This window comes from Lynx canadensis, chromosome D4 (assembly GCF_007474595.2).
Source record: "Lynx canadensis isolate LIC74 chromosome D4, mLynCan4.pri.v2, whole genome shotgun sequence".
Classification (NCBI taxonomy): domain Eukaryota; kingdom Metazoa; phylum Chordata; class Mammalia; order Carnivora; family Felidae; genus Lynx; species Lynx canadensis.
In genome coordinates, this window is record NC_044315.2 from 57,150,282 (window position 1) to 57,174,101 (window position 23,820).

At 47.6% G+C, this 23,820-nt stretch overlaps 2 protein-coding genes across 9 annotated transcripts in view; one reads left to right on the top strand and one right to left on the bottom strand.

The window, feature by feature from the left end:
- RUSC2 (RUN and SH3 domain containing 2) overlaps positions 1-21,184 on the top strand; it is a 66,792-nt gene extending 45,608 nt beyond the window's left edge. For 3 of the 4 annotated variants that reach the window (XM_030293546.1, XM_030293547.1, XM_030293545.1), the window contains exons 2-12: positions 7,605-9,701; positions 15,054-15,683; positions 15,933-16,118; positions 16,266-16,406; positions 17,494-17,570; positions 17,780-17,954; positions 18,045-18,150; positions 18,866-18,912; positions 19,365-20,172; positions 20,267-20,404; positions 20,486-21,184. In XM_030293546.1, the coding sequence (XP_030149406.1) occupies positions 7,673-9,701; positions 15,054-15,683; positions 15,933-16,118; positions 16,266-16,406; positions 17,494-17,570; positions 17,780-17,954; positions 18,045-18,150; positions 18,866-18,912; positions 19,365-20,172; positions 20,267-20,404; positions 20,486-20,687 (4,539 nt within the window). In that variant the 5' untranslated portion in view covers positions 7,605-7,672 and the 3' untranslated portion in view covers positions 20,688-21,184. The remainder of the gene's footprint in view (positions 1-7,604; positions 9,702-15,053; positions 15,684-15,932; positions 16,119-16,265; positions 16,407-17,493; positions 17,571-17,779; positions 17,955-18,044; positions 18,151-18,865; positions 18,913-19,364; positions 20,173-20,266; positions 20,405-20,485) is intronic. The other variant, XM_030293548.1, reaches the window with a different exon arrangement.
- On the bottom strand, positions 13,919-23,221 carry FAM166B (family with sequence similarity 166 member B). 5 transcript variants are annotated; one of them, XM_030293552.1, is made up of 8 exons: positions 23,080-23,220; positions 22,477-22,700; positions 22,170-22,387; positions 21,921-21,972; positions 21,646-21,698; positions 21,290-21,378; positions 14,308-14,380; positions 14,020-14,101 (listed from the first exon to the last, which is right to left on the bottom strand). In XM_030293552.1, exons 1-8 carry the CDS (start codon positions 23,139-23,141, stop codon positions 14,081-14,083), a joined length of 792 nt encoding a protein of 263 aa, XP_030149412.1. In that variant the 5' UTR covers positions 23,142-23,220; the 3' UTR covers positions 14,020-14,080. The 5 variants fall into 5 exon arrangements, with proteins under 5 accessions (XP_030149413.1, XP_030149412.1, XP_030149411.1 ...); XM_030293553.2 differs by lacking the exon at positions 14,308-14,380 and having other exon boundaries at positions 13,919-14,101; XM_030293551.1 differs by lacking the exon at positions 14,308-14,380 and having other exon boundaries at positions 14,065-14,101; positions 21,646-21,843; positions 23,080-23,216.
- Between the last annotated feature and the right edge of the window lie 599 nt (positions 23,222-23,820).

Here is a 23,820-nt window from a genome sequence, read left to right on the forward strand (position 1 = left end):
CGTCATCTCCCATGTCTCTCCATTTAATCAGGGTGCAGAGGGGATCTGCAATGAGCTCTTCTACCCTATTGTTTTCAAGTTTATTAGAGCTCATGGCCCACAGTATTAAACTTGTTATAGAACAAGTCATTCCCAGGAAAGAAGTCTAAGAGGTGTGTGTTGTGTTTGAAATAAAGTCACATGTATAGTATACTCTCATTACATTCTTAACTAACAAAAGTTAAGTTATCCTGAGTCCTGTCTAATTGTCATTTATTCACTGAATGATCTTGGACAAGTCCTTTTGTTTTTGATTGTCAATTTCCTTGTTTTTTAAAATGGAAGTGGCTCTCCCTACTTTGGTGAGTTGTGAGGATCAGTGAGGCGACATGTAAAAAAAAATGTGCTTTACAAAAATGTGCAAGTTCAGGAGAGGGGGCATGAATACAAAATCTCATGGGATGCCTGCAGTACGTCACCTCAGTTGACTGAGCTAGAGTTGTCTGTGAAAGAAATATTGGCAGGCATCCCCCTTGGTTGTGTGGAAATCAGAAAGGAATAAGACCTTTTCTAAGATACAAAAATATAAAATGAATCAAACAGTGATAGAGCTTTACAGTTAAAATAGGATTCAACAAAACCTAAATGTAAAAGCTAAAACTATACAGCTTTCAGAGGGGAAAAAAAAAGGAAAAATTTCTTTATGATCTTGTGATAGGCAAAGATTTTTTAAATAGGACAGAAGGCTCTAACCATAAAAGATAAATGGGATTTTATAAAATTAAAAACTTCCATTAATTAAAAAGCACCATGAAGGTGCACCTGGGTAGCTCAGTCAGTCAAGCATCCGACTGTAGATTTCAGCTCAGGTCATGATCTTATGGTTGTGAGTTTGAGCCCCAAGTCCGGCTCTGTGCTAACAGTGTGGAGCCTGCTTGGGATTCTCTCTCTATCTATCTCTCCCTCTCTCTCTCTCTCTCTGCCCCTCCCCTGCACATGCACTCTAAGTAAATAAATAAACTTAAAAAAAAAAACAAAACACTATTTAGAAAACAAATGGGAAGGGGCTCCTGGCTGGCTCAGTCGGTGAAGCGTCTCACAGTTCGTGAGTTCAAGCCCCGCATTGGACTCTATGCTGACAGCACAGAGCCTGGAGCCCACTTAGAGTTCTGTCTCCATCTCTCTCTCTACCCCCTTCCCCACTCACACACTCTCTCTCTCTCTCTCAAAAATAAATAAACATTTTAAAAAATGTTTTTAAAGAAAACAAATGGGCAAGCCACAGGCTGAGAGAAAATATTCTCAAGACATGTGTCTGATAAAGGAAATTTAAAAAGCCCCTACAACTCAATAATAAAAAGACAAGTCAGTTTTTTAAATGGGTAAAATAGGGGCACTTGAGTGGCTCAACCCATTAAGTGGCAGACTTCAGCTCAGGTCATGATCTCATGGTTTGTCAGTTCAAGCCCCATGTCCAGCTCTGTGCTGACAGCTTGGAGCCTGGAGCCTGCTTCAGATTCTGTCTCCCTCTCTCTCTGCCCTTCCCCTGTTTGCACTCTCTCTCTCTCAAAAATAAATAAACATTAGGAAAAAAAAATTTTTTTAATTAAAAAAAAATAAATGGGTAAAATAGAAGTTCACAAATAACCGAGCACCTACCATGTTCCAAGCGCTGTGTATAAGTTCCAGGGACACAGAGTTGACTGTATCACAGGTTTTGACCTCAAGAAGCTACACTCTAGCCTGGGGGACAGATATGTAAACATAACGGTATAATATAACTCTCTGCACCCTCCAGGTACAGATTCTTCATCATCTTCCATTATCCATTTATTCTTTATCTCTGGTTTAGAGGATCAGCCTTCTAGACTCTGTGTATCATTATGTTTTTCCATTTCAAAGCATGTATGACTCAATAATAGTTTTGTGGATCAGAATCACAAGTTTCTATGTTTGTATATTTGTGAATACTACTTGAAAATGGTGGTTTGAAAGGGGGGTGGGGTCGGGTCGGGGCGCTTGGGTGGCTAAGTCGGTTAGGCGTCCAGTTCTTGATTTCGGCTCAGGTCATGATCTCACAGTTCCTGAGGTCAGCCTCTATGCTGGGCATGGAGCCTGCTTATGATTCTCTCTCTCCCTCTCCTGCTGCTCCCCTGCTCTCACACACTCACACGCATGTGCATTCTCTTTCTCTCTCTCTCTCTCTCTCTCTCAAAAAAAAATTAAATTAAAAAAATATAGGGGGGCTGGATATTCATTGAAGATCAAGTGATGGCTGTAACCCATAGGTACTCCTAAAATTACTGCTATATGTACAAGATAGCTCCTTTAGTCCAGACCTCAGATGATACCCTGGACCTTGGGGAAACCTAGTACTATCTATAAGGGGAAGACCCCCTCTCCAAGCCCTGAACCTGTGGTATCTACGTGTTTAAAGGAAATAAAACCGTTTAAATTACACACATAATAGATATATATTACATACAAATTAGGAAATACAGTTAATACCAAAAGGGTAAAATTATATGTAATCTAAAATCACTCAACATAGATAAGAACTATTAACATCTTGTTGTATATGGTTTCAGATTTTCTTTCATGCATATTGCTATGGTCTGAATGTCTGTGTCCCCCCAAATTCATATATTGAACCCTAACCCACAAAGGTAATGATAGTAAGAGGTAGGCCTTGGGGTGATTACTTCATGAGGGCAAAGCCCTCATGAATGATATTACTGCTTTTACAAAACAGGCTCCAGAGACATCTCTTGTCCCTTACACCATGTGAGGACACAGCTAGAAGTGCCAGCAATGAACCAGGAAGAGGGCAGAACACAGCCATTTTGACACCTTGTTCTTAGACTTCCCAGCCCCCAGAACTATGAGAAATAAATTTCTGCTGTTTATGAGCCACATAGTCTCAGATATTTTGTCATAGCAGCTTCAACAGACTAAGACACATATAGACATATATTTATTTTTAAAAATGGTGTCATACCGTACTGTTTGCAGTTTGCAGTTTTCACCTAATATTTTGTGAATGTTTTCCCAAGTCAGTGGTCACATTGACATATTTTAATGTTGTTACTCTGCTCTTACTTTTTTATTAAAAAAATTTTTTTTTCCAGGGGTGCCTGGGTCACTCAGTCGGTTAAGCATTCGATTCTTGATCTCAACTCAGGTCATGATCTCATAGTTGGTGAGTTTGAGCCCTGTGTTGGGCTCTGTGCTAACAGCGTGGAGCCTGCTTAGGATTCTCTCTCTTCTTCTCTCTGTGCATCTCCCTCTCTCTCAAAAAAATAAAATAAATAAAATCATTTTTAAAATTCTTTAAAAACAAACAAACAAATAAATAAATAAATTTTTAAGTTTATCTTTGAGAGAGAGAGTGCGAGCATATGAACGGGGAAGGGGCAGAGAGAGAGGAGAGAGAAAATCCCAAGCAGACTGCACACTGTCAGTGCAGAGCCCAACACAGGGCTTGATCTGACCAACTGAGAGAAACCTGAGCCAAAATCAAGCGACACTTGGGGTGCCTGAGTGGCTTAGTCAATTGGGTGTCCGACTTTGGTTTAGGCCATGATCTCTGGGCCTGTGAGTTAAAGCCCTGCATCTGGCTCCGTGCTGACAACTCGGAGCCTGGAGCCTGCTTCCGATTCTGTCTCTCCCTCTATATATGCACCACCCCCCTCAAAAATAAATAAACATTAAAAAATTAAGAAAAAAAAAGTGTTGGACACTTAACTGACTGAGCAACCCAGGTACCCCTGCTCTTTTCTTTTTTGTTGATTGATTATTATTGGAATTTTAGGTTGTTTCCAACTTTCTGTTATCCTTGTGGCATATATATTTGAACCCAAGTTTTCTTGGTGAAGGAAGAGATATGAAGGAGCAAAGAGAAATTATCTCATGTACCTCATAGCTAAACTTCCTAAAAATCCTCTTTATTTCTCTCTATAAAATCCCATACTTTAAGGCAGCTCTCTTTCTCTTTTCTTGTTCTCAACTTGTTTCTGCAAATGTCCCATTCCCTCCACTGCTCAACACTGGTTCCCTTCCTCACCCCTCCTGACCTCATAACTCCTAACCTTTTGTGTGTGTGTGTATTTTTAAAAAAGGTTTTAAATAACAGCTTTGTTAAGGTATAATTCACATACCATAAAGTTCTGTAGTTTTGATTTTACTCGCAGGCTTTCATAATTATCACCACTGTCTGATCTCAGAACATTTTCATTACCCCAGAAAGAACCTCCATACCTGTTAGCAGTCACTCCCCATTCCCCAGTCCCCCAGTCCCTGGAAACCACTAATCTATTTTCTGCTCTGTGGGTTTGTCTGTTCTGGAAATTTCATGTAAATGGAATCCTACATCATACAAAAAAGCTTTTTATGACTGGCTTCTTTTACTTTTTGAAGTTCATTCATGTTGTAGCATGGATCACCACTTCATTCCTTTTATTGCTAAATAGTATTCCATTGTATGTATATATCACATTATTTTTTTAACATCGTTTTTTTGGTGCAGCTTTATCTATATATTTATTTATTCATTTTAATGTTTATTTACTTATTTTGGAGAGAGAGTAAGCGACTGAGCAGGGGAGGGGCAGAGAGAGAGAGAGGGAGAGAGAGAATCCCAAACAGGCTCTGCACTGTCAGCGCAAAGCCTGATGCAAGGCTCAGTCTCATTAACCATGAGATCATGACTTGAGCCAAAATCAAGAGTTGAATGCTTAACCCACTAAGCCACCTAGGTGCCCCTATTTATTTATTTTTAAAGTAAGCACTACACTGGGGTGCCTGGCTGGCTCAGTCAGTGGAGCATGCAACACTTGATCTCAGAGTTATAGGTTCAAGCCCCACACTGGGTGAAGAGATTACTTAAAAATAGAATCTTAGAAGAAGAGTAAAAAGAAAAACCAAATTAAAAAAATAAATAAATAGGGATGCCTGGGTGGCTCAGAGGGTTGAGCATCTGACTTTGGCTCAGGTCATGGTCTCACAGTTCATGAGTTTGAGCCCTGCATTGGGGCTCACTGCTGCCAGTGCAGAGCCCACTTTGGATCCTCAGTCTCCCTCTCTCTGTGCCCCTCCCCTGCTTGTGCTCTCTCTCTCCAAAATAAATAAACATTAAAAAATAAAATATAAATGAATAGATAGATAGATAGATAGATAGATAGAGTAAGCTCTTTACCCAATCGGGGCTTGAACTCACAACCCTGAGATCAGGACTCACATGCTTTACCGAGTCAGCCAGGTGCCCCTCATATACACACTTTTGTGTGAACATGTGTTTTCATTTCTCTTGAGTATATACCTAGGAGTAGAATTGCTGGGTCATATGGTAACTCTATGTTTAACATTTTAAGGCACTGTCAGACTATTTTTCCAAAGTAGCACCATTTTACAATGCCTCCAGCAAAGTTTGAGAGTTCCAATTTCTCCACATTTTCACACATTTATTATTGTCTGTCTTTTATCTTAGGAATCATGCTGGGGATGAAGTGGTATCTCAATGTGGTTTTCATTTATCTAATGACTAATGATGTTGAGCATCTTTTCATGTGTTTATTGACCATTTGTGTGTTTTCTTTGGAGAAATGTCTAGGCAAGTCTTTGCCCAGTTTTTAATTGGGTTATATGTCTTTTTAATGTGGGGTTGTAAGAGTTCTTCATATATTTTGATCAGAAGTCTCTTTGTAAATATTTTCTCGCATTTTGTGGGTTGTCTTTTCTTGATGGTATCCTTTGACGCGTGAAGGTTTTTAATTCTTATGACGTCCATCCACCTTATCTATTTTCTCACTTTTCACTTGTGCTTTTGGTGTCATAGCGAAGAAACCATCACCTAATCCAAGGTAAAAAATATTTATTCCCCTGTTTTCTATAACTCAAACCTTGTAGCTCAGTTTAGTCTGTCTAGTTTCCACCTTTCTCCGTATCTACTACCCCCATATCTATTACCCCCAGTCAACTCACAAAGGATTGGAAGTCCAACAAAGTCTTCCTCTCTGAAAGGAAAGGGGGAAAAAGAGGGTAAATACTTTTTAATTTTGATGTAATTTAATTTGTAAATAATGATATTTTAAAACTGTATCCCTCACAAATGTATTTATCAGCCACTTGAATTTTTTCATTTATTATTGCCTTTTCATGTCCTTGAGTATATGTGACTTGCCTAGATCTTTTCTGTACTCCACATGAAGGGCTGTGATCCTATAATCTAAATGAGTTAAAATTTTAAAAATTGATGGTATAAAGCATTCAGCTAAATGATGGAGAACTTAGGTTGTGGGGGATTTATACTCATAGTGGGTGGAAGGAAAATGACAAGAATAAAAAGGGAAGGAAGAGAAATGAATGAAATTAGATATGAGGCATCTGAGCAAGTGAGGACTGTTAGGATTGAACTTGATAGCACAGAAGACTAGAATTTGAGGAAGCCATTCTGCCACAGTCCAGCCAACAGACCAGAGAAGCTCAGAGTGGGCTCTGTGTCCTTGGGGCCAGGAGACTTTGAACAAGAGAGAACTTTACCTTAGCCTATCAGAGGAAAAACTGGGAAGAGAAGACTTTCTAGGAGACCCCCACAGTGAAAGTTCTGAGCTGAAACTGGATAGAATTTGGGCACTTCAGAAGATCTGTACCCTGAGCTGGACAAGAATGTATTATGGCTGTCATGTTTGCTAGGTCTTATGTGATGTTGTGCCTGAGTGATACAAAAGAGATAGAAATAGACACCCGCCCTGCATTGAGAAGGAAGAGATTAGCATACTTTCAGTCACTTTGATGCCCAATTTGGTCTCTGTATTCAAGAAGCTGCAGGATAGGGGCACCTAGCTGGCTCAGTTTGTGGAGCATGTGGCTCTTGATGTTGGGGATGTGAGTTCAGGCCCCACGTTGGGTATAGAGATTACTTAAAAACAAAATCTTTAAAAAGAAGAAGAAGAAGCTCCAGAACAGTAGTAAGGAGAGCAAGGATCCTTAGCCCACAGCCATGAGAGAGGGATAAGCATTTTGGGGCTCAGAGGAAGAGAAAATGAGATGACATAGGGGGGCAAATGATAGAGAATATTTAAAAATAGTTTTCTTGCAAAATTATAGTTTACTGCTGTGAGTACATAATATAGTATTCATGATTTTCCCCTTATCTGAAAGCTTGCAAGCTGTAACTGTGACTAAGTCATCTCTGTATCCCCCTTAGTGCTGAGCACCCTTTCAGTCATCCTAGATGATTTTTCTTAGTTATGTCACTACTCATACTTTTCTGTACTCAGGACTAGTCATCATTTACTGCTAAGAACACATCCTTGAAAGAAAATGAGAAAGTGTTGCCCTTGAGAACCCCAAGATTTTCGTATGTGGCATTAAAAGGGGCTCTGCCTTTGGTCACAAGTGGATGCATGGCCAACTTAAAATGAAGGGGGTGCTCAAGAGCTGGGCCTGTGCAGTCCAGAGTGTGGTGGGGTACCCCTGCCCTGTTGGGCTGTGTTATCAAGCTCCATCTTGACTCTGAATCTTTTCTCCTCTTGGGCTCTTCTCCACCTGAAAATGCTATGGGAAGGGCATGTCCCTGACTTCCAGGGAGGTGACATTAGGTTCCCTTTCTTTCCCTCTCTCTCCAGGTGCCAAGCTCTCCTGATGAAATGTGTTCTGCCCCACTGGGCTCCGGGGGCAGTGTCTGGTGCTGTTGATGCCCTTGTTCGAAATTTCCAGAATGGATAGTCCCCCAAAGCTGACTGGAGAGACCCTCATCGTCCACCACATCCCCCTGGTGCACTGTCAAGTCCCAGACAGACAGTGCTGTGGAGGGGCAGGTGGGGGTAGTGGGAGCACAAGATCCAATCCCTTCTGCCCACCTGAGCTGGGCATCACCCAGCCTGATCAAGACCTAGGACAAGCTGACTCGCTGCTATACAACAGTCTGCACTCTGCTCCGGGGGGATCTGCGCGGTCTGCAGACAGCACGAAGAGTAGGGTGCGGGATGGAAGAGGCCCCGGGGCCCCTAAACGACACAATCCCTTCCTGCTACAGGAAGGTGTGGCTGAGCCAGGACTTGGTGACCTATATGATGACAGCACTGGTGATAGTGCCACCCAGCAGTCCTTCCACCTGCATGGGGCTGGTCAGCCCACCTTACATCTGTCCCCTTTCCAGCTGCCACCACCTGGCCCTAGAGTGAGCAGGCCATGGGGGGCAACACGTAGTCGGGCTGGAGTAGTGGAAGGGCAGGAGCAGGAGCCAGTGGCCACCTTGGATACCCAGCAGTGCAGCACCAGCCACTGCTGCCGGCCAGAACTGGAAGCGGAGACCATGGAACTGGATGAGTGTGGGGGGCCTGGTGGGAGTGGCAGTGGGGGTGGAGCCAGTGATACCTCTGGCTTTTCCTTTGATCACGAATGGAAACTCAGTTCAGATGAATCCCCAAGGAACCCAAGATGCTCAGGCTCAGGACCTCAGCACTGCCGCTGCAGTAGCACATCCAGTCAGTCTGAGGCGGCTGACCAGTCCATGGGCTATGTGAGTGACTCCTCCTGCAACAGCTCAGACGGTGTGCTGGTCACCTTCAGCACCCTCTACAACAAGATGCATGGCAACTCCCGTGCCAATCTCAACTCCGCCCCACAGTCTTGCAGCAACTCTTCCTTCTGCAGCCACTCAGACCCTGGCGCCTTCTACCTGGACCTGCAGCCCTCCCCAGCTGAGTCTAAGATGTCTTGTGAGTCCCACCACCCCGACAGTGGGGGAAGGGAGGGGAGCTATGGCTGTCCTCATGCCTCGTCTCCTGAGCTCGATGCCAACTGCAACTCCTACCGCCCACACTGTGAGCCCTGCCCAGCTGTGGCTGACCTCACAGCCTGCTTCCAGAGCCAGGCCCGTCTTGTTGTGGCCACACAGAATTACTATAAACTTGTCACCTGTGACCTGTCCTCCCAATCATCCCCAAGCCCAGCTGGCTCTTCCATCACCAGCTGCTCTGAGGAACACACCAAGATAAGCCCGGCACCAGGCCCTGGTCCAGACCCTGGCCCCAGCCAGCCCTCTGAGTATTACCTATTCCAGAGGCCAGAAGTCCAGCCAGAGGAGCAAGAAGCAGTGGGTTCCTCAGTGGAAGCAGCAGCTCCTGTGGGCCCCGCTGTGATCGAGGGGCAAGTGTACACTAACACTTCACCCCCCAACCTTAGCACTGGACGCCAGCGCTCTCGAAGCTGTGATCGCACCCTGGCGCGCAGCCCTCCTGTCCGCCTGGGCTCACTGGAACGCATGTTGAGTTGCCCAGTGCGCCTGAGTGAGGGTCCTACAGCCCTCGCTGGGCCTGGCTCCCCGCCTAGGCGGGTCACCTCCTTCGCCGAGCTCGCCAAAGGCCGGAAGAAAGCTGCAGGTTCTGGCTCTCCGCCACTTCGACTGAGCATCGGAGACTCCTCCCAGGAGTTCTCACCCATCCAAGAAGCCCAACAAGATAGGGTGGGCCCACTGGATGAGGGCGTTCGCTGTAGCCATAGCCTACCACCCATGCCTTCGGGGCCAGGCATGGACCTAGTTGGCCCAGACCCCTGGTCCACCCAGGTCTGTCAGGGCCCCCAGTCCAATGAGATGCCACCTACTGGCCTCAGAGCTGCTGGGCAAGGCCCCCTGGCCCAGCTGATGGATCCAGGGCCTGCTCTCCCAGGGAGCCCAGCCAACAGCCATACACAGAAGGATGCAAGAGCTAGAGCTGACGGTAAGGAACCTAGCTGGAGAATATGAAGATATATGCATGGCTTCCTCAGTGATAGGGCCCTGGCAACCACCCCATCCATAACCACTAAAGGTTCCTCAGCCTAGATTAATCTTTCCAGTCCAGGTCATGTCCTACAGTTGTCACCGGGGGAAGGAGGGATAGAGGATAAACAAATACACTGAGGAGATAAAGTCAGGATTTAGAAATTGATATATTGGGAAAGGAAGTAACACAGAAGATTGTGATTGTAAGCCTGGATGACTGGAAAGATGAGGGTACGTGGATAGAGACCTCAAACACTAAAGTAGATTTATAGGAAAAGGGATAAGGCACGAGTTTAGTTTTGGACATTTAGGAATTTACAGTGCTTAAGGGATATGTCCAATAGGCAGACCATACTGGGTGTCAGTGAAGTCCATTCTTTGATCAGTGATTGTTGCCACTCATCAAAGAGTCTGAAACCAGTCGCTAGACCTTTAAAGCCTCCTGGGTCCTCTCTTTTCCTATTTATTTTATTACATTTAAATATTTTATAAAGGCTCTGTGTTAAATGCTGGTGATAGATATGAGGGACAGTCTCTGCCCTCAAAGAATACGGACTAAGGATGAAAACAGAAAAGGAAACATAATTAAAACACAGAGATGACAGTATATGGTACTGGTCTATGAGAGGGCTATCCAGACTAACATGTCAGAAAAGGACTGCTAACATAATTTATATTTAAAACCAGTCTAGAAGGACGATTAGGAATAGGCTTTGTGGAGACTTGAAAGAACATTCTAGATTCATACAGTAGTCTGTATAAAACTACAAAGGTGCAAAATAACTTGATGCTTTCCAGAAACTGCAAATAATTTGGTATAGCCATGGTGGGGTGTGGATGGAACTTTTGAAGGATTTAATCAGGGAAGTGGCATTTTGTTTGTTTTTAACAGCTTAGTAGCATGTTTTCATTTGCGTTTTAGAAAGATCACTGGTTGTTTGGGTGGAAGGTAGATTGGAAAGGATATCCTGGGAGTCAGGGGATGGCTATGATCAGAGCCGTCAGAATAAAAGAGGTAGTGGGGCGCCTGGGTGGCGCAGTCGGTTAAGCGTCCGACTTCAGCCAGGTCACGATCTCGCGGTCCGTGAGTTCGAGCCCCACGTCAGGCTCTGGGCTGATGGCTCAGAGCCTGGAGCCTGTTTCCGATTCTGTGTCTCCCTCTCTCTCTGCCCCTCCCCCGTTCATGCTCTGTCTCTCTCTGTCCCAAAAATAAATAAACGTTGAAAAAAAATTTAAAAAAAAAAAAAAAAGAATAAAAGAGGTAGTTGCATATGTGGAATTTAAGAAACAAAACAGATGAACAAAGGGGAAGAAAGGAAAATTAAGATAAAAACAGAGAGAAGGCAAACCATAAGAGACTCTTAAATACAGAAAACAAACTGAGGGTTGCTGGAGGGGAGATGGGTAGGGGAATGAGTTAAATGTGTGTCGGGCATTAAGAGGGCACTTGTTGGGATGAGCACTGGGTGTCACATGGAAGTGATGAATCACTAAATTATGTTCCTGAAACCATTATTACACTATATGTTAACTAACTTGGATTTAAAGAAAAAATTAAAAATATATAAAATTAAATTAAATTTTAAAAAATAACTTTTAAAAAAAGAGGTAGTTGAAGCTTTGAGTGGATGAGAGCATCCAGGGAGAATGTGTGGAGTTATAAAAGGAACAAGGACAGAGAGCCCTGAGGATACAATGATTTAAGGGTGAGCAGAGCAACATCCCAAGGAGACTGAGAAGAATTAGGATATTAGAGGAAAACCAGGGGACAGTGAAGGTACATGCACTAAATGAGGAGAAAATTTCAAAAAGAGTTCAACAAAATTTGAAGTGAAATTGCTAACATTAAGGCTGAAGAATCCAGAAAGCAACATTTGGGAGCAGTGAGGGTGGAAGCCAGATCTCAGAGGGTTTGGAAAGAAAGAGGAGATAAAGCAGGGGAAAGGGAGATAAAGGGGAATGTGCTGTGCTGTGGCCTCAGGTTGGGGTCCTCCCTTGGCTTCTCAAAGGAAATGGGTTAAAAAAACATAAATGGTTTTATCTCTGCTGTTAGGGAGATCACAGCCCATCAGAAGACTTCACACTCCTAAACATACACAGAGGAGCTGTTCTTGGGGTGGGGATGGAAAGGGAGGTCTCTAGGGAAGAGGGGGGTCAGAAACAGAGATTGGCCAGAGTCCCTTGGAACCTACTCCCTTCTTAGACTGTACTGTCTGGCAGGTGTCTCTAGGCACAGGGGATGTTGTGGCTGGCATTCTTAGGGCAAGACCAATCCTGGTCAGAGATGCATTAAAAGTGTTGTTTGTTTTGTTATCAGGTAAGACTTTTCATGTAGAGATGCTTTTCTGTTCCATAAGTCTCCAGTGACTTACCACAGGTCTCTTCTCTCGATTCTTTGCTATGAGTGACTTCAAAAGAATTCATGAATGACAAAAGAAGCAGAGATCTCTTTGAGATCCTGAGCAGCAGAGTCAGGATTCAAAAAGATCTTACCAAGTCTGGAAAGAACAAAATTAAAAAAGCAGGGAACAATGTGAAGTTTGACAGGTGAGCTGTATGTACTTCCGTTGATTTGGGATATTTAACTGGTAGCAAACTCAGAATGAGTCAGCAGTTTGGAAGGGCTTCCTTCCAAAAGTTAAAATGACTGGATTCATTGATAGACTCCAGAAGGGAGAAGCTGATAGTCCTCTACTCCCTGCACCAGTTAGTGCTCACCTGGAAGTTCTAGGTGCTTCATTTTAAGAAGGAACTGAGGGACTGGGACTATGTCACCTATAGAACAGCAGACTTGGATGAACGTGGTCTCTGACTCCAGTTTTCTTAAGAGCTGTCACGTAGAAAAATGTGAAGCCTTAGTCTGTTTTCCCTGGGGACATAACTGAGACCCACTCCCCAGGTTAGGCTCCTCCTTCTTCTCTGAGCTTACTTCCCTGCCTCAAACCCTATCCTGGGGACTTAGGGAGGATTTTTAAAGAGTAGAAATAAACAGTCTAATACAAACATACTTCATATAGGGGGTATAATAAAGCTGGGGTTGGGAATACCTAATCTGATAGCCAGGGTCCATTCAGCCTTGAAATTTGATATTTAAATAAATGGAAAGGAGGGAGGCATTCCCAGGAGGGAAAGCTGTGTGCTTAAAGTTGGGGACAGAGTGGGGAGAGTGGTGTCAATGAGAATGGCAGGTGTGGAAGTTTGAGGGGAGAGCAGCCTAATTGGTGGCAGGTATGGACACCTGTTTGAGAAGATTAGACTTTATTCTGTGGGCAGTAGGGCCATGGGATAAAATTGGTATTTTAGGAAGCAGTCTGATTTATGTAAGAAGATCTGGATGCAGTGAGACTAGACTGAACCAAGGGAGACAGTGGGGGTTCATTCATTTAACAAATATTCATTCAGTACCTACTACATACCTGGCTCTATTCTAGGCACTGGGGATACATCAATGAACAATTCAGAAATCCTGCTTTTTTGGAGCCCTCATGAGGAGTAATAGACAATAAACAAATGAGATTACTTTCTGATAGTGATTAAATGTTAAAAAGAAAATAAAACAGGATAATGAGATAGAGTGTGACTTGTGACTGGGGTGGTCGCCACTGAGAAAGTGATGTTTGAGCTGATGCCTGAATGATGAGAAGATTTGGGGCAGAACAGCAAGTGCAAAAGACCCTGAGATGTTAATGAACTAGGCATGTTTAAGGACAGCAGGAAGTGTGGCTGGAGCACAGTAAGCAAAGGGAGAACGACAAAGGTTGCTCTTAGCACAGATTGGGGATGACTACTAGAGGGTACATTTTGAACACGTCCCTTAGGAATGATTCTAACCCCCCCCCCCCACCATGGGGTTGTGATCACTGTCCCCTTAAGACTCACTGAAGTAATAAATAAATGGGAAAAGATGAGGGCTACCATTTCATGTGTAGTGCAATGTGATAAAGAGAACGTTAGCCCCTAAATCAGACTCTGGCTTAGGCAGAGTTCTACCTCTGCCACTTCCTAGTTGTATGACCTTGGGCAAATGACTTAATCTCTAAATTTCCAATACCCTGATCTGTCAGGTAAGGATATTAATTCCTATCTCACAGACTTGTGCGGCCAGAGTTGTGCTAGCGAGCCACACCCAGGGGTTTAGGCTTTGTAGGTGCTTGTAGCGCCACCTTGTGTTCATCCAGATGTTTACAGTATACGCAGTGTTTTATTAGAAGCATAGCTCACACACACACAAAGACCATCAGGCTATATACAGTATCCTGGAGTTCTGTGTTTAGTTCGGAGCCCTATGTCTTGAGAGACGCTGACGTGAAGATTGGCTGAAAGAACAGGAGAGGATCAGTCTTGGAGACCACCGTTCTGTGTAGAGGGAGCAAATAAAGACCGTGAGGCTCCAATGCCAGGATTATGAAAAAAGTGGGAATGGGGTGGATAGGGGTGACAGGAGTCTGATCCCAGCTGCAAATAAGGAAATATTATGGTTAGATTTGCTTAAGAATGAAATGAGTCAGCTTTAGCGGAGAAAGGTGATGATGAGCAAAAGCTTGAAGTAAATAGTATCTTACCCTGAAGATCATGTGACTCTGACTCCAACTCTTTAGGCTTCCGAAACAAAGGAAATGGTGTTTCTGCCATTGACTGAAATGAAAGTCATCAGGAGAAAGGCGATAGATGAACTGTTTTAAAATAGCAATTATTAAGTGAAAGCAGAATCTTTGGGGCACCTAGGTGGCTCAGTTGGTTGAGCATCCAACTCTTGATTTCAGCTTAGTGCTGAGAGTGGAGCCTGCTTAAGATTCTGTCTCTCCCTCTGCTTCTCTCTCTCTCTCTCTCTCTCTCTCTCTCTCTCTCAAATAAAATAAAATAAAAAATACGTGAAAGCAGAATCCTAAAGCAGAATGATCCAGAGATCAAGGGGAAGGTTGGGGCTAAAGCTGAAGGTTCAGGAGTCATGTGTATGAATGTCTGAACTTGAACAATGCAGGGGAGAATGTGTAAAGGGAGATCAAAGAATGGAGCCTTAAGATATATCCACCCTTGAAGTTAAGAAAATGAAGAAGGGGTGAATAGCCAAGAGTACAAGAGAGTTCAGTTATCATAAAGACAATAGGGAAAGTTTTACAAAAGATGGGAGGGGCATTGTCAAATTCCCAAACTTGGATTACCCCTACCCCATTCAATTCCTACAATTCAGGTCCTGCCTGTCTCTTCCCCTCTCCCCAGTGAGCATCATCTGTCTGCTTCTTTGCTTCCTCTCATGGGGGTCTCAGGGCATATCTGTCTGATTCCTCCTCCATCACTGTTGCCACAGGAGGTGGTGCTGAGAGCCGACCAGTCCTTCGCTACAGCAAGGAGCAGAGGCCTACCACGCTGCCCATCCAGCCCTTCGTGTTCCAGCACCACTTCCCCAAGCAGTTGGCCAAGGCCCGAGCCCTCCACAGCCTTTCCCAGCTCTACAGCTTCTCTGGTTGTGGCCGTGCACAGCAGCCTGCCCCACTGGCTGCCCCCACTGCTCAAGTTCCAGCCTTAGCTCCCTCAGGGGAGTCACAGGCACCCACCAACAGAGGTGCCAGGAAAGCTGGTCCTGAGCTAGAAACCTCACGGCCGTCACCCCTGGGTAGCTACTCCCCCATCCGCAGTGCTGGCCCCTTTGGGCCCAGCACCGATTCTTCTGCTTCCACCTCGTGCTCCCCTCCTCCAGAGCAGGCCACAGCCACAGAAAGCTCACCCCCATGGAGCCACTCCTGTCCTCCTGTTGCCCGGCCTGCCATCTCGCAGCAGCCACAGAAGGAGGATCAGAAGATACTGACCTTGGCTGAGTACCGTCTCCATGGAACAGGAAGTTTGCCTCCTCTGGGCTCCTGGAGATCTAGCCTCAGTCGAGCAGAAAGTCTAGCCCGGGGAGGTGGTGAGGGCAGCATGGCCTCCAGGCCCAATAATGGTATGAGCTTTACCCCCCACCCCAAGCATCTTTACCTCCCCTTTGAATGGTTTCTTATACTCCAGCCTGGGGTCAGGGGTTAAATAATGGGGGGGGGGGTTAATATGGGGTCCTTCCCCATATTATCTATGGATAATATCCATACACACACCCAGCCCTCATATTTTATATGGGCCCACTGGGTGGATATGAAGTGCTATCTCCTGCTAACTCTTGTCTGTCTCTTCTGCTAATCTGTTCTGCTTTCAGCCAACCACCTGTCCCCTCAAGCACTCAAGTGGCGGGAATACAGGAGGAAGAACCCACTAGGGCCACCTGGATTGTCAGGGAGCCTAGACCGAAGGCCGCAGGAAGCTCGACTGGCCCGAAGGAACCCCATCTTTGAATTCCCTGGCTCCTTCAGTGCTGCTGGCCATCTGAACTGCCGGATGAATGGTGTGTGGCCCAGGTCCCCAGTATACCCAGAGCAGGCTCTACCACAGCTTGGCAGGGCTGGAGAAGGGGTCAGTCCCCAAAGGAACACAGAACCCAGCTGCAACTCTTAGGAGAGTTGCTTGAGACTGATTTTTCTCTTCTTTGCAGGTCAAGTAGTAAAGCCATTACCACTGACCTGCCCTGACTTCCAAGATCCCTTTTCCTTGACTGAGAAGCCTCCAGCTGAGTTTTGTCTGTCCCCAGATGGCAACTCAGAGGCCATTTCCATTGACCTACTTCAGAAAAAAGGTGAATATTACCCCCAGCTCAGGCCAGGAATTCTGTTGTCAGTGCCTATTTGTGCCCATTGCCCTACTGTCTAGTCTTCCAGATTATTTCCCTATTTTAGAACTCCACATGCTAGGAAAGAATTAGCACAGGAATTGGGGCAAGAGGTAGAAGTCTGTATTGTGTATGGTGTGTGTGCATGAGCACGCAAGGGTCATTTATCAGATGCTTAAGAATCGGGCTTCAGTCTCTTGCCTTGGAGAGCTACGTATAGTGAGGGAGACTTTGCCATAAATAAATGGCCATGTGCTCTTGGGGACAGTTCAAGTACTACAGGGACTAACAGCTTCGGTAAGCATAATGGTGACATCTACTAAGCTATTTAGCAAATAAGGGACCACTGGACTAAGAGAGCTGCTTCAATGAGATGATGCAAAAAGAACTGAACATCATTGTGGGCTGAAGGGAAGGAGCCTGTGAGAAGGAATAAAGATGAAGCTAAGGTCCCTTGCAGAGGAAGAGTGGGAGATTCAAACCTAGGAAGAAGGAAGAACCTTGAACAAGATGGAGAGTGAGTGGGCCCTGGGGGAGGTTAGGTAGAATGTAGTTAGGTCTTTTGGATGGACAGGGATGTGGAATTCATGACCAGTCGCCTCTGTTCTCTAGATGAAGTAGAATCAAGGGCTTGCGAAGAGGGGTAAAGATTTGGCAATGTGAAAGGATAGCAGAGCGTACCACGAGATGCACATCCAAGAAGTGCCCTTGTCGATCACTGTTATGAGTGGCCCCGGACTTTCTCCAGCAGCCACTAGCCTGGTTTCTCATAGCAGAGAAGATGAATAGTTAGATTGATCTAGGATATGGAGTAAGAAGGTCTTGAAGATGCATTTGGTGAGATGGATCCACTGGTGGTGAAAGCAGTGCAGGGCTTGAGAACTGGGCAAAAACAAGAAGGGGCCAGGGACTGGTCCTCGGTGAGACTGAGATCCGTGTGCAGAGACAGAGAAAGAGTGGAAGCCCCTCCCTCTCTCCACAGAGGGCTCCGTTTCAGCCACGTTGCCCAGGGACTTGCTTAGGAACCTGTCACACATCAAATTCTTACTTGCAGGGCTGGTGAAAGCAGTTAACACTGCTGTGGACCTCATTGTGGCCCATTTTGGCACAAGCCGGGATCCTGGGGTGAAGGTAGGCAAGAAACTGAAGAGCTGAGCTCTACCCGGCTGACCCTCACCCATTCTGTGCGACCACTTCCTCCTGCTCTCTTGCACCAAGAACCCAGAGTTGGGAGCTTCGGGATGGGGATCTCAAGAGGAGCATGCTCAGGCCTAAGAGAGTCAGAAAGGACCAAGGTCAGGCCTCAAATGATTCTCTGTACTTGTCTACTGCATCCACAGGCAAAGCTGGGGAATAGTTCTGTGAGCCCCAATGTGGGCCACCTGGTTCTGAAGTACTTGTGCCCTGCGGTCCAGGCTGTGCTGGAGGATGGGCTCAAGGCCTTTGTGCTAGATGTCATCATTGGGCAACGTAAGAACATGCCGTGGAGTGTGGTTGAGGCTTCCACACAGCTGGGTAAGTGCTGGGTGGCAAGATGGGGACTCCAGGCTGAGATTAAGGTTCCAGAGACTGGACATGTGACTGCTAACTCTGGCTTCCTCTCAGGCCCATCTACCAAGGTCCTGCATGGCCTCTACAACAAAGTCAGCCAATTCCCAGAGCTCACCAGTCACACCATGCGTTTCAACGCCTTCATTCTTGGCCTGCTCAAGTGAGTGTGTGGGGCAACAAGAGCTGCAAACCACCAGCCCTCTCCCCTAGGCTCCGCCACTTCTGAGGAACCAACTCCCTAGACTGAGACAGTCAGGTGGATCCACAGGATCTGTGGCCAGGGCTCACCTTCCTCCTTCCCCCGCCACTCCCATCTAGCTATAGCCTCTCTCAGTAGGTCACTGGTTTCCCACCACACCCACAACCCCCTGGCACTGATCACCAACATGGTCATTTGCTTTTAATCTGGTTTTTAATCCATAATCTGGCTTATTTGGAAATTAATCTGGTTCTTTGGATATTGTAAACTTTGATCCACTCCATTCCAGCACTACTTCCAAATCCTGCCTGCCCGTAAATCCATCTTGAGGTCCACATCCTAGTATCTTTCTTTCTCAAGTATGGGCCCAGGCCATCCCCTTGGGGATGTGTACCCTGTACTCTCACTCAGTAGCTGCCCTGACTTCTTGGGTCCTATGCAAGCCAACTCCTTTCTAGAGGGAAGAAATTGGCTTGTGAATCACATGTTCACCCCCTCCCAACGTCCCCGCTGACTTTCCAGAACTAGATTACATGAAATGAACCAGGTAGCCATAGAAGGAGGGTGTTCAGCCTATACCTCTGCTCTATGTCTGACGCGATGTCCATCTCCTTTGTACCTTATCATCTGGCTATATCCACACAAGATTCAACTCTCTTCACCTATTTCCCTACAGCATCCGGTCCCTGGAGTTCTGGTTTAACCACCTCTATAACCACGAAGGTAATGCCCAGAACACTGTTCTCTCTTGCAAACTCAATATAGGCCAGACCTCAGAGGCTCAAAGAGGGAGGCACAGCTCTTTACAGATTCTAGAGGTGGGGAGGGAACCCCACAAACTTTCATCCTCAAAGCCGGGGCTTCTGCCCAAAACTTCCCCCAGCTTCTACTTGTGTTAGAGCCTTGGAGTCAGCAGGATTCTCAGGCAGTGTGGAAGTCAGGGTGGCTAGGAACCCCAACACCTCCACTCTGAACTTGGGGCTGCCACTTAGGGTTTGGAGGTCGCGACCTGCACAACTTGAGGTGGCATCGTTTCCACTGGAGTGCATCTGAGGGCACAGTACGCAGCCTGTGTGGCCATATGCGGTAGCTCTGCCAGGGCTGCTTCTCAAAGGCCCACCCCAGGCCAGGCTGTGCTTCTCTGTGTGGCTCAGGCCTCTCTCTTTCTCCCCTAGATATCATCCAGACCCACTACCAGCCGTGGGGCTTCCTGAGTGCAGCACACACTGTGTGCCCTAGCCTCTTTGAGGAGCTGCTGCTGCTGCTACAGCCCCTGGCCCTGCTGCCCTTCAGCCTTGACTTGCTGTTCCAGCACCGGCTGCTGCAAAGTGGGCAGCAGCAGCGGCAGCACAAGGAGCTGCTGCGGGTGTCCCAGGACCTACTGCTGTCCGCCCACTCAACATTGCAGCTGGCCCGGGCTCGGGGCCAGGAGGGCCCTGGAGACACGGACAGGGCAGTCCATGGGGAGCGGGTGAAGGGTGTGGGTGCCTCAGAAGGTGGAGAGGATGAAGAGGAAGAGGAGACAGAAGAGGTGGCAGAGGCAGCTGGGGGCCCAGGGCGTGGCAGGTGGGCCCGAGGCGGGCAGGCCGGCTGGTGGTACCAGCTCATGCAGAGTTCCCAGGTCTACATCGATGGCTCAGCTGAGTGCTCTAGGTTCCCCCGTGGTGGCAGCAGTAGCAGCAGTGAGAAAAAGAAAGGGTCAGGAAGTGGGGGGCCACCCCCTCGAGAGGGAGTAGTCGAGGGGGCGGAGGCCTGCCCTGCCCCTGAGGAGACCCTTGGCCGGGATAGGGGCTGGCCCTTCTGGATGGGGAGCCCACCTGATTCTGTGCTGGCTGAGCTGAGGCGCAGCCGGGAGAGGGAAGGGTCCACTGCCCCCTCAGCAGAAAATGAGGAAGGAGCCTCAGAACCTTCACCTGGGGGCATCAAGTGGGGCCACCTCTTTGGCTCCCGAAAGGCTCAGCGTGAGACCCGGCCCGCAAACAGGTGAGCGGCATCCCATAGTGTAGACGGAGGGATTTGGGGAGCCTCTCTAAGCCAGGGTACAGACAGAGCCAGAGCTCTAGCTGCTCTCTTCTAGGCTACCCTCTGACTGGCTGAGCCTGGACAAGTCCATGTTCCAACTAGTGGCACAGACAGTGGGTGCCCGCCGGGAGCCAGAGCCCAGGGAGAGCCTGCAGGAGCCACCCTCTCCAGCTCTGCCCTCCAAGCCTCCATGGTAAGCCCTGGGAGACAGGATTGGGGGGCTGGGTTTGGCTTTGGATGGGGTTTCTCTGACCTCCATTTGTTGTTTCCCCAGCGAGGTGAAGGCACTGTGCCATCATCTGGCCACAGGCCCTGGACAGCTGAGCTTCCACAAGGGAGATATCCTCCGGGTGCTGGGGCCAGCTGGAGGAGACTGGCTGCGCTGCAGCCGCGGCCCCGACACCGGCCTGGTGCCACTGGCCTATGTGACCTTGACCCCAACTCCAAGTCCAACCCCTGGAAGCAGCCAAAACTGAGGCCCTGTGCATGTTGGTGGCCTCAGGGACCCTCATAACCCCCAACTCAGAGCCTGAGAGCCCTTCCCAAGCCCTCTGGCTTGGCCACAGAGAGCAGACTAAGAGCTGGGGGCCATACATCCCTGTGCTCAGTATTAATTACTCCCTGTTAACTGTCCCAGTGACCTCATCCAGACCTCCACCCCGGAAAGGAGGGAAGGGATGCAGCACTGGGCTGCCAGGATTTCCCCGGCCATCTGGGCTGGCCCTTCCATAGGTACAGATAAGCATGTCCCTATGGAGGGAGGTGACCAGAGGCCCATTTGCAGGGTTCCCTAGGCCAGGTGGTGAGGAGGATGGGTGACAGTATTGGGGCCAGCTCCCTAAGCCCCCAAATGTAAATAGGCTGTGGCCAGTGCCTGGTGGTCAGAAGAGGGAGGAGGAGCCCAGACTTCTGTTTATGTATTTATTTATTTATTTATTACACCTATTAATAAAAAAGGTGCTCGGCCTCCAAACCATTTTTCTTTGTGCCTCCCCCCACCCTGCGGCCCACCTCTCTTCCTTGCAAAAGGATGGCTGGGATAGGAAGAAAGGGAAGACAGAACCTGAAGTACAGGTACCTATACCAGGAGCTGCTTCTGGAGGGTGCTGAGGCCCAGTGCATCATGGGTGAGATGCCCATACGTGCGACCGAACTGGAACTTATACCCTATATGGACAAGACAGTCTGTCACTTGTAGCTGGTAACATGGAAAAGCCATTTATTTCTCAGCCAGTGCCTAAGCCCTCCAAAATCTTGTCCCACCTTCCACTGTGGGCTACCTCCGTTTCCTTTTCTGCGGAGTGGTAAGCTGAACCACGTGATCCAAGCCCCCCCTCCATATCTATTAGTTCCAACCCCCCAAACCACCTCCACCCGTGCCACACACGTACAAATACTCTGGTCCCCGAAGCTTCCCTCTGGGGCTATCCTCACCTGGCACATAGCCCCCATAGTTAGGTAACAGGCCCAGGTTCTGAGGGTAGGTCCTAGAAAGTGGGGGGAGATGTTTGGGATCCTTCTGGGATCTGCCCCTTGAATACATCTGTCCAAATTCCTGCAGTGCCCGGTTGGTGAGCACAGGAAAGCTGGAGCCGAAGAGGAAGCGGGCCCGGGGCACATAACCAGTGAAGCCTAGGGGGATGGGGATACTGAGTCAGGACCTCCTGGGAGCCTCCCCATGCTTTTGATCATTACCCACTTCCTCTCACCTGGCATGAAGAACTTGCGAGGATCTTTGTCATCCATGGAATAGGGGGAAGCCTTGTGAGGGGAAGTTGATAGAGAAAAAATAAGGGCATCAAATTCAGCTCCTGTGCTCTACCAGAAGCTCCCTGGGAGCTGGAGCTGGCAGTCAGGCCCATACTCCCTGTACCCAGAGTCATGCTACTCATGGCCACCCCTAGGCCTGGTCACACTACCAACTCCCCCTGCACTCTCTCCAGCCTTGTTGGTCTCACTTGTTCTGCCTCTTGCCCCGGCTCCAGCTCCTTCTCTGCCTCCAGCTCTGACTCTGGCTTTGGTTCTTGGTCTTTCCCCACGTCTTTTTCTTCCTTGGCTTCCTTTGGCAGTTCTTGACTCCTTTGTCCCCCAGACCACTGAGTGAAATCATTCAGAGCCTCAGCCCAGACCTGGCTACAGTTCTTGGCAAAGAGGAACTGTGCCTGGGGTACAAAACCTGGGTGGGAGGGGGCAAGGAGGATATCGATTAGTGTTTGGGGCACATGTTCTGGGACAGGGACACCTATTCAGACCACACATACATACCTGTGTACCCTGGGATCATGCTGGAACTGAGCCTTTCATGTCCACGCCTGACAGGCGGTCTTCCTCTGGGAACCTCAGGAGATGGTGGAGGCCGGATGGGAGGCAGAAGTGTGCGATGGGCAGGGGGCCAGGCCAGGCCAGGAACTCCTCGAAGTAGCTGACCAGTCATCTGCCCATAGGTCTGGCCCATGCTGAACCGAAGTAGTGGGCAGTGTCCGGTGTACCTGTAGCACAGGACCCCCCCTGACGCACCTCCAGTCTCCCTCTGCTCCATCACCCCCAGAGATAGACACAGAGACCTCTGAAGCCCTGATTTTTTTTTCTGGATTCAGCTGTGTGCCTATTTGGAGCAGGCATTTCTCAGTTCTCTAGGTTTTCAACCCTTCCCCTCTGCTGTTACCCTGTTACCATAGAGAAGACAACAGAGTTTTGTGGCAGGCCCAGCTACCACTATTGCCTTGCTTTTCCTTTTCCATCAAACACCATAAATATCCCAGCCCTGGGCCTCCCAAATACCAGTATGTCTACTTGACCTCCAAGATCTAAGTGGCACAATTCCCATATCCCTATATGCCTATTTCCAGAAACAAGCAGAAGTCTTACCCTGGGATATAATGAGGGTTCTGGGGGTTCAGCCCTGGTATGAAGGTGCTGGCAATAGCCATGGGGATCCAGGCAGTTCCTTTTGTTTCCCTTGGAGCCCAAACTCTGGGCTCTGTGTACTGTGTCCAGGGCTGTGGGGTGGAGCCAGAGGCAGGAGGCAGTGCCAGGGGAGGAGAGAGGAGGAGGCATTAGTTTGATAACTGCCAGGGCAAAGGCCAGTGAAACAGGAGAGCAGGGACTCACTGGTTGGTCTACTCCAGAACAAATGCAGTCGGCCAAGTGGGGCAGGGAAAAGTCTGAGTAGGGCCTCCCCATTCCAGGAAGGCCTAAGGTGGGAAGGGAAAGAACAAAAACTGTTAGGTCCACTCAGCTCTATCATAAAAGAAGACCCTTCCTTCTTAAGCCTCCTGCCTGAAGACATGTGGGTGCTACTCTTTGTGAGTCTTGGTTGGAGGTGATAGAGTTCCTGGGAAAAGAGGTCTCTGAGGGAAGCCCAGAGGGGAGGTCACAGGGAGAAAAAGGAACCTAGGGACCTCAAAGCAGTGACATTGTTTATTTTCAGTAATTTAATCTGATGAATTATTTATTGATTACCCACCATAATCTGGATCATCATTCAACAAATTATGCCATGCTTTCCTACACACATTCTGTAGTCAGAAGAGCTAAACTCCACATGACTTTGGGCAAGTCATTTAGTGTCTCTGAACCCCACCATCATTTACAAAATGCAGATACTAG